A 10,506-nucleotide genomic window follows, 5' to 3' on the forward strand; every position below is an offset into this window, starting at 1 on the left:
CACCCATGTTTATAGTGGCACATTTTGTAATAGCTAAAATTTCTAACAGCTCATTTTCCATCATTTGGAAACTGGATATAGAAGATGTGGTTTTTCTATAAATTGGAATACTACTCAACCACAAAGAATGAGAAATAGACATTTCTCAGAAAATAAGTAAAAGCAGGAAGTAAATATACTAAAAAAAATATTCCACATCACTGGTCATTTGAGAGATGCAGATGAAAACAACACTAAGATTCCACCTCACCCCAAGAAGAATGGCTGCTATCAAGAAATCAAACAATTGCAAATATCAGTGAGGATGTGGGGAGAAAGGAATTGTTTTCCATTGTGGGTGGGAGTGTAGACTGGTGCAACCACTATGGAAATCAATAGGGAGAAACCTCAAAGAGCTTGGACTGGAGGTTCCATTTGACCCAGCCATTCCTCTGCTGGGTATCTTTCCAAAAGAACTAAAAGAATTATATCACAGAGAAGTATGCACACCCAAGTTTATAGTGGCACAGTTTGTAATAGCTAAATCTTGGAAACATCCCATTTGCCCATCCATTGGAAACTGGATAAAGAAGATGTGGTTTTTCTATAAAATGGAATATTACTCAGCCATAAAGAATGAGAAAATAGATTCATTCATAGGAAAATGGATACATATTAAAAATATAGTCCTAAGTGAAATAAATAAGTCCCACATGTGTAAATACCAAATAGTTTCTCTGGTGTGAATAATCTGCAATAATACATAAGATCCTAATAAGATTACTGACATTTAGAAATGGGAAGAAAGGAGCTAAAGGTGTTGGGAAGGTGGGATGGGTAGGGGAAGGGTAATAAGGGAAAAGAAAACATGTGAGACAATTAAAAATTGGAAATAAAGTGTTTGTAGATGGGGAGGGGAGAAGGGCATGAAGGAAGGGCAGGGGTAAGGGGAAAAATGAGAATCAAGACTTGTCATGTAGAGGTCCAAGATCCCAACAATGAATGTAACTGTACTGTATCCCTAAAATGTACCAATAAACTCAATTAAAGCTGAAAAAAAAGAACACCTGAGAAACTTTATGAATACCAAACCAGCACTACAACAAATTCTAAACATTATCCTAGAAAAAGATAATGAATGTAACAACACAATGAGGCCCAACAGAGCAAATCAAATAGGCAAGCCAAGAAACTAAAAGAAGGCGAAAAAAACATGAAAATAATAAGTTAGTACATATAAGCTATAACCATCATTATCAATGGCTTCAATTCACCAATGAAGAGAAATAGACTGGCAGAATGGATTAAGAAGCAAAATCCAATAATACGTTGTATACAAGACATGTCTAGTGCAAACAAGAAGCCCATATACTGAAAGTGAAAGGAAAGAAAACTTCTTCATGTAACAGGGTCCCAGAAAAAAATCAGGGGCAGCAATCTTATTCACAGACAAAGTAAGTTTCAAACCTAAACTGATTGAAAGAGACAAAGAATTTCACTACATCCTTGTGAAGGGAACAATTCAAGAGGACCAGATAACAAATAATTTATTTTTTATTTATTGAGTACGTCAGAAAGTACATAATGCTTTTTTTTTTCTCTTTTCTTCTTTTTTTTTTCTTTTTTCTTCTTCTGCGTCTGATGCTGGTGATTAAACTCAGCACGTTGTTCTGGCTAGGCAGGTGCAGCACTACTGAGCTAAATCTCAGGCTTTACATTTCATATTTTTAAAATTTATCAACACATTATTCCTTATCTTTACATGTTGATCTACCAAATTGATGAGTTATTTTGGTTCTCATTTTCTTTGCATTTATTTGAGAATTTATGAAATCTGTATAGATGAGTAGTATGAAACATATTAAGGTCCATCTGTCATTTTCTTCTTTCATCTCTGCTTTCTACAAACTTCCTTTTCTGTCACTCCAGCTTGTTTGGTTGGAAATTTGTTAAGACAAATGTTGTTATTATATCAATATATCTTTGAACCTATTTTCTACTGATGATGAATATTAATATTTAAGTAAATTTTTTATAATTATACTTAAATAAATCATTAATATCATTTAGTGTCTGGTACATATTAGAAATTATCCAACTCCCTCAAAGATGATATTTGTTTTTTCTCAAATCACACAAATTACCAACATATGCTGTAAACCTTAAAAATTTAGATACATTGAGATTAGACCAAAATCTAAATTATCAGAATGTGGGCACATGAAGTTTTTTGTGGTATTTTCTTCAACTAGAGTTGAGAACAACTTACATAAAATATATCCTGGAATGTTGAAATGGTGCAGTTACATTACCCATTTTTAGCATCAATATAGTTATCAATTCAAAAAATATAAACATTTAGTAATATTTGCTTTATAACAAATTCCTGTGAAATTTCAATTCTTGGTATCTCTGCATGATTCCATTCTCCCAGACACTTGTTCCTCAAGACAATTACTGTCAGGAAATTAGTGCGTAGATTTTCTTATCAATGTTTCCATGATAGCATTGATTTATACATTATATAGAATCGTTGTAAGAACATACCCCTCAAAGTGCATAAAGTCTATCTAAGTAGTGCACTATACAACATCTATTGCCCTTGGAATGTATTGTTTTATATTGAATCATGCTTTTAAGTCTCTGTAGTACACACATCCACTTTTATTGCTTTAATTGATGCTTAGCTTTATCAGAGAGGACATCATTTACATTGTAAATTCATTTTTATAACACTGCTGTCAAAATTCTTGCACCTCTCTTTGTTTCACCCAAGTAACACTGTTATATAACATTGGTTGGAGAATAGTTGTTTTACTTCACATAATTGCTATGTGGTCAGTATTAATATTCATCACCTATATTTATTGTCAAAATAAATATTAGATCCAATTAAGTGTATCATAGGGACAGGGATTTATCTCAGTGGTTCCACTGCCTGCCTTGCAAGTGCAATGGCCTGAGTTGGATCCCCACCACCAAAAAAAAAAAATTAAGTGTATCTTATTTTTCTTAATATGTACCATCAAAAATATCCCTGAAGTCTATCTAGTAATAAATTTATAAAATAACTAATGAAATTTCATAGTGCATTGAGAATACTATTTTCATTTGACTCCAATAAAGGAGACAATACCCTGGGATGGGTGTAAACAATTGAACATTTCAGTTGAAATTACATCACTCTGGGAGGCTTAAGCAGGAGGACAAAAGGTTCAAGCTCAATTTGGTTAATTTAGCAAGACTCTACCTCAAAACAAAATATAAGTTATGGCCTGCATATGTGGCCCTGGGTTAAATTGCCAGTAGGGGAAAGAAAGAAAGGAAGGAAGGAAGAAAGGGGAAAAGGAAGGGAGGGATAATTAAAGTAATATTTCAGTCCTGAATGTACTCAATGGAAATATAATTATATCCATTGTCAAAAACTATATAGCAGTAAGCAAAGTTTGGACCCTTATACATATTTTGTTGTTATAGTTTTCATTTTTTAAAACTCTATGGAGAAATAAGATTTCCAAAAGGCCCTGAAGCCTCAGAAAGATGGGAAAGTTTAAAATGTATCTCAGCCCAGTCAATAAGAATTTCCTCTGCATTGTCTTTGTATTCTTCTGCTTTCCTGTGCTCATGAAAGTATCACTCATTATTTTTTGACTAATAGGATGAAACTGCACACAGGAAAGAAACAAGTATGTTCAAGCCTTATTTATTATGGCCAGGATTTGACAACAAAGAGAGGAAGTATTCAATGATTAATTTGTTTTTCCAATAGTTGGCAATAAATCCATAGTACATTGATTCACATCATTGTCACTTTGACTTTTTTTTTTGAGACAGGATCTCACTAAATTATGCCAGCTGACTTTGAACTGTTGATCCTCCTGCCACAGCTTCCCAAGCAGGTGGGATTCATGAGTCTCTCACCATGCACAGTGATGATTTTACTCTTGATGCTTCCTGTGTCAACACGTTGTACTTTATGAACAAGAAGAAATACACATAACACATGCACAGAAGAATAAAACTTCAATGAATCATTACAGAAAGAGGGAAATAAGTTCAGATCTCAAGAAATTGTAGTGAAATTGTGTGAGGATTAATTTTTTCTTGGATAATAATAACTACCTAACCTATAATTGTCCCCATGTTATGTATTCAGCACAAATTAATCACAGAGTGACCTATATATAATCCATAGTCAATGCAGTTTTCTCAATTAGAAATCAACTCAGATCCCAATTTGTAAAGATACTAACAACTTTGCCTATGCTCAAGGAATAATAACGGGACAAACTCCAGTTGAAATAAAATTGTCAAAAAACAAAATAAAATTGTCAGTGACTGGAAGGAATCCCCTAAATTATTTCAGTGTCAACGTCTAAGACGTTCTAAGCAGAGATCCAGACTTGACTTCAGCTATATGCATGTCAGTTTCATTTTTAAACTTCCTGTACTTTTCAGAGTAGGAAAGAAATTTTGAGACCTGAGTTTCAGTATCCTTTTGAGATTGAGTGGGTTTATTACAATATAGCAGGATATGGACAGGTACTAGGATATTCTTGAATAAGAAAATAGAGCCGGGTGTGGTGGTGAACGCCTATAATCCCAGTACTCAGGAGGCTGAGGCAGGAGGATCCCTGTGAGCTCAAAACCAGCCTGGGCTACATAGTGAGTTCCAGGTCAGTCTCAACTACATAGTGAGACCCTGTCTCAAAAAACAAAAGAAAACAAAACAAAGCAAAGCAATGAAATGATAATAAACACTTTTAACTTTTGTTTTACAAGATTTCTTCATTTGTAAGTGGTATGGAATATTATTATTCTCCTTATTTTAGGAAGAAGAGGTAGTAACATTATTCTGTAGTAACCTGATGACAGTCTGTCCTTCATTGTTTTCAAATATTATTCCCCCAAATAAATGTAATTACATAATGTATTGCAAATGTATACTAACAGGAATATAGTGCTTCATACAATACAGATAACTTGAATAAATAAATACCTTATCTATTGTTTGACTTGTAAAAGTATTAAATGAATAAAACTTCTGGAGGAAAAAGTATCAAAAGGGATTATTAAATACTATTTTCACAAATCATTCAATTTTGAAGAAAATTTTAAATGTTTAGATAACTTACATTAGATGCATTCTAGCTTTTCTGAACACTATTGAATATAGTGTTAAATATAGAAAATAGTTAAAATATATAGTTAAATACACTGTTAATGAAAAGCTAGTATTAACTTGCTTGGTTGTGAGGGGAACCCTCCTGTTTAGACTTAAGAACTTTAGCACCAAAGAACCTCCAAAGCCCAGGCTTCAGTGCCAATCTTAATGGGATATCTTAGCAGATCTCCATATCAATCTTCTGGATGCATGGAATGTAATTCTTTTACTTCTACTATCCAAAGGCCCACTTTGTCAGGTAAGACAAAAAATAAGTACACGATCTATTTTAAACACACATGTATAAATTCCACATATGTAAATGGGTATAGTAATTGTCTAGCCTATAGAATTATAGGGAAAATTCATTTTTAAAATTAATAAATTTAACTTGTGGTTATCAATCTCACAAATCAATATACACTCCTATATAGTTTAAAATATACTGATAACCTTGACTCATATCCAAACCAATGAGGAATTCTAGGTATACGTTTTTAAAGCTAGTTTTAAGAACCACTCACTTGGATAGAGCCTGCTATTTACAAGTGGTATGTTAGTTTTCCACATTCTTACTGTTAAAAACACTGACTACCAATTTCAAAACATAAACATTATTGATATTTGTTTCGTAACTAGCATTTATTATAATTTGATTTATTTTCTTTGAAGTTTGAGGTCTTCATTATTTTGCCTGATTCTGCTTTCCTGCATACCTGTCCTCCAAAGACAATGGCTGTTTTTAATGTTTTCATGAAGATATTGAATTATGTATCCATAAGCTGTTCCTAAATAACTTACCTTAAAATAGCCATGATCTCCTTTATTTTTTTTTTCCTCATTTAGTTTATTGGTACTTGGAAACAGCCCATTTGCCCATCTTTTGGAGACTAGATAAAGAAGATGTGTTATTTTTCTATAAAATGGAATACTATACAGCCACAAAGAATGAGAAATTAGAGTCATTCATAGGAGAATGGATACATATTGAGGATAAAATCTTAAGTGCAATAAACAAGTCACACGTGTAAATGCTGAATAGTTTCTCCGGCATGACCTCCTTTAAACAATGTACAATGCAATATTTCTTGCTCCTGAAATTTACCCCTTGACATTGACCATGTTCTTTTAAGTCTTTCTGTGATGCACATACATCTATTTGTAACATTTATCTGATATACATTACTACCTAGTAGGAACATTATTTAACTTAGAGTTACTTGTAATGACAATTCTTTCAAAATTCTTCTATTTCACAGAAGTCTAATTTCTTACATGATATGTGGATGAAGGTTGGTTGTGTGACTTCTCACTGCTGAACCATGTATAATATTGCAATAAAGTACCTATGTTTACTTTACAGATAAAATTCAGTTATTCTCATGCATTTTGCCTTTTTCTTAGCATGTCTGATCAAAATATCAATTTGATCCATGCAGTGATAAATTTTCCAAGATAACTCTTCCAGCATTTTATATTTCATTGGTGCTATCATTTCATTTTGACTCAAATAAGAAACAATACCTTGGAATGGAAGTCATGAAATGAACATGTCAGCCTGTATATGGACCTCCTACACTATGAAATGTTTAGGATTTTCCTGATCTCTCTGCGCTATCCCGCCTAATGGAAACGAGTATAATATTCATCACTATATAATGAGTAATACAAATAATTTTGGAATCTAATACATATTGCATTTTTACCTTGTTTTTAAATTAAAAATTTAGTTGTTCAGGAAATAATAATTCTTCTGATGAATAAAATTGTCAGATTTCTCTGGAATCTTGTAATGATAATGAAAGTCTATGTTCCTCTCACCCCAGACAATCAGTTTTGCTGCTCTTCTATCTGTGTAATTCTTTTGCTTCTCTTATGTTCATAGAAATTTCCCCATGATCTCTGAATGATTAAAGCCTAAATTCTTTGGGTGGTAGGATGATTCCCATGTGTCCAAGACCTAGAGACAAGAGCTATTTTATCTCTCTCTAGTCTGTGAGACATTCCTAAAAAAGATAAATTTGGGGTAGGAAAATACCAAGTTTTTGATGTTGCAATGATGGCCAAGATTTTGGAATGAAGCAAGGAATCATGCTATATTTAACACAGATGATTTATATTTTTGAGTACTTCCCTGGAACAACCATACTATAAGTTCTGAGGAATCAGAAGGAAAGTATTTCCTTCTCCAAATACACAGCACATACTTACATAAAGGAAAAATTAAAATACAACATTACAGAAATAGGAAAACAGTAACTTTAGCTCACGTGATATTTTAGTTGAGCACAAAGAGATTAAGCTTTTTGTTAATAAAAACTATCTAACTTAATTTATGTTAATTTTATAGTTTTGTCCCATATTAACCTCATACAGAGAAATTATTGCCTGTTTAATTGATATTCAATACGGATGTCTAAACTAGAAGCCAATTTAAATGACAATGCCGAGCTTCAGAGATGCTAACAAACTGCACTAAGTAAACAAAGTGTAAATGGAGCTGATAGGGGTGAAAAATACATTAATAATCTCTAGGTAAGATGCACTAATTGTTTTCAGTGTTTTCCAACTATTAAAACACACAGGTACAGAGGTTTTGACTTCAGGTACAGTCTTGAACTTATTCCTGAACAGGAAGGAAATAAAGACCTGTCTTTAAGTCTCCTTTTTCAATTGGGTGCTATGGTTTTAATATTGTATGGACAGCTCAAAGGGTAGTGTGAAGAAGGAAAACATAGACGTCCATGCTAAGTTATCACAGGTTTTATATTTCTGTGTTCTGTGCTTCCAAATACAGCAATTCTACCTTTGGTTGACACACCAGGTTCCATAAGTAACTTTATCCTATGAGCTATCAGGAGCCTCAAAGAGAAATACACAGTAAGGAAGGGGTTTCTCCTAGAGGGACACGGAACTGAAGTTGGTGATTGAGTTGTCCAAGGTACAAACTGCCAGGATTCTCCTACTTATGTTCCCTGAGTGTCTACCCAGTCAGCTAAATTCAAACATAGCTTAAACATGCCAAGCTGTACACCAGCACATGTTGGAAAAAAAAGTCATGCTCATTTATTTTCCATAAAACAAAATAATGTGGCATTTATACCTTGGAGAAGGCTGATGAGGTTATGATTATTGTCATATACATCCTTATCCTTAATGTGTACCTCACAATCCTTTTGAAGTTCTCAGGAGGCAGTTTGGAGAAATTAATTTTCTACTGTCTGCATGTCCTGTCTGAAAGGAAAAAGCAATGTGGGAAGAAATCAAAACCTTGAACCCCCACTACAATAGTATATGTGAATTCTGAAACACTCATGGCTAAAATTTTGCATACAGGTGTTCTCCCATTTGGCTGCCCAGACTCAATTGTTGTCCTGCTGATGAACACTCAATGTGCCTGATATTTCTTACTCCATCCTTCATGTCTTTCACTATTTAGTGCTTTGTGCTACTGCTCTGCATGGCCATGACAAGATGGAAAATCCAGTATCCTTTATTTCCCATTGAAAATCCGTGCTCTGACATCAGAACAGACTTGCATACAGGCTAATACAGGAACTTTTAGACACAGATAAACATCGGAGGAAGTGACACATGTATGGTAGTTGCCAGAATGGAGATATGAAACAACTTGTGGAGGAAGGGACTGAATATTGACTATTGCATGACCTTGGAGACTCAATGCATAGATCTCATAAAAAGGAAATTGGTTCATCAAAGCATCTAAGGACTTTTTAATCATAATAGTAGAAGAAGAAAAAAATAAATCTCCACTAAATTTGGGAGTTCTTCCTATAATCAGAAGGAAACTTGATTATATATTCATTTATTGTTTCTTTTCAAGATACATCTGGGGGGGTTGTTTTTATTTCTATTATGGTAATAATTTTAATTAAAATATTGACAATATTACCATTTTCAAGTACAAATCTTAGTGGCCTTAATGATGCTCATGCAATAATACATCCATCCCCAAAACCCACTCACAGAAATTGTTCATCTTCACAAATTAAAACTTTTAACTCATTAAAAGTCTCAATACTTCCCAAGCTCAAAGAATGACTACCATTCTTTTACTATGCTAAATATGTGATGACATTTTAAAAACCATCTAATGCCAAAATAATGTGATTATAGAAGTAAAATGTACAGTATAAATGCTTACTTTTGCTGTCTTGTATATATTTTTACTGGATACCACAGGTTCTAAGATTAGAATTTTCTAAAATAGCCTGCTCAAGCTACTTTTAATGTCTCTGTTCCTCAGGCTATAGATGAATGGATTTAGCATTGGGGTGACCAAGGTATAAATGACTGAGCCCAGCAAACAAGATGTGGGAGATTGTGATTCAGCTGAACCAAAGCACACACCAATACTTGTTCCATAAAATAAGCCAACAACTGACAGGTGAGACACACAGGTAGAGAAGGCTTTAAACTTCCCTCCTGATGATGGGATTCTAATAATGGAGTAAATAATTTTATAGTAAGATAAAAATATCCCTGAGACAGGAAAAAATCCAAATAACACACCAGCAGTATACTTTAAAATGTTACTGGAGAAGTTGTCAGAACAATCAAGGTTAAGGATTTGAGAAGGGTTGCAGAAGAAATTGAAAATGACCATATCCTTAAAGTAAGTAAATTGTAATACAATCAAATTGTGGAGCTGAGAGTCCAGGAGGCTAAACAAAAATGACAGCACAACTAAGAGTCCACAACGGTGCGGATTCATAATGATTAGATATTGCAGGGGGTGACAGATGGCCACAAACCGGTCATAGGCCATCACAGTCAGAAGCATGTCATCCATACATATAAATATACTAAAGAGAGACATCTGTGTAAGGCAGCCCACATAGGAGATGGCTTTTGTGTGAGTTAGGATGTCCACAATCATCTTTGGAATTGTAGTGGAGACTGAGCAGATGTCAGCCAAGGACAGGTTGAAGAGGAAGAAGTACATGGGGGTGTGGAGGTGGGAGTCAGAGCTGATGACCAGGATGATGAGCAGGTTTCCAAGCACTGTGACCAGGTACATGGACAGAAAGAGACCAAGAAGGATGGGCTGAAGGTATGGATCTTCAGAGAAGCCCAAGAGATGGAATTCGGTGACCTCTGTTAGATTTTCTGCTTCTGTATTGCTTGAACATCTTTGGAAGGAAAAAAGTTGGAAGAAAAGATGCACATAAACAAATGCACTATATTTTGTACATATTTCAAATTCATGTTTTCAGATATTTATTTGTCCAACTTGGAGTCCATACACCTTCAGCAATATTTCTCAGATTGCGATAAAAACAATTCCTTTTAAAACTTTTTAAATTATTGGTCTTTGTGTAAATAATATCTTTCCATACTCA

At 33.9% G+C, this 10,506-nt stretch overlaps 1 protein-coding gene across 1 annotated transcript; it reads right to left on the minus strand.

Moving 5' to 3' along the window:
• Positions 1-9,365: 9,365 nt before the first annotated feature.
• On the minus strand, positions 9,366-10,292 carry LOC104867592 (olfactory receptor 18-like). Its single transcript, XM_019208654.1, has one exon. The coding sequence runs from the start codon at positions 10,182-10,184 to the stop codon at positions 9,366-9,368; it is 819 nt and encodes a 272-aa protein (XP_019064199.1). The 5' UTR covers positions 10,185-10,292.
• Between the last annotated feature and the right edge of the window lie 214 nt (positions 10,293-10,506).

This window comes from Fukomys damarensis, unplaced genomic scaffold (assembly GCF_012274545.1).
Source record: "Fukomys damarensis isolate Sample0158 unplaced genomic scaffold, DMR_v1.0_HiC HiC_scaffold_37, whole genome shotgun sequence".
NCBI classification, from domain to species: domain Eukaryota; kingdom Metazoa; phylum Chordata; class Mammalia; order Rodentia; family Bathyergidae; genus Fukomys; species Fukomys damarensis.

Coding starts and splice junctions, on each gene's coding strand:
- LOC104867592 (XM_019208654.1), bottom strand. CDS start 10,184: ATGTACCTGGTCACAGTGCTTGGAAACCTGCTCATCATCCTGGTCATC.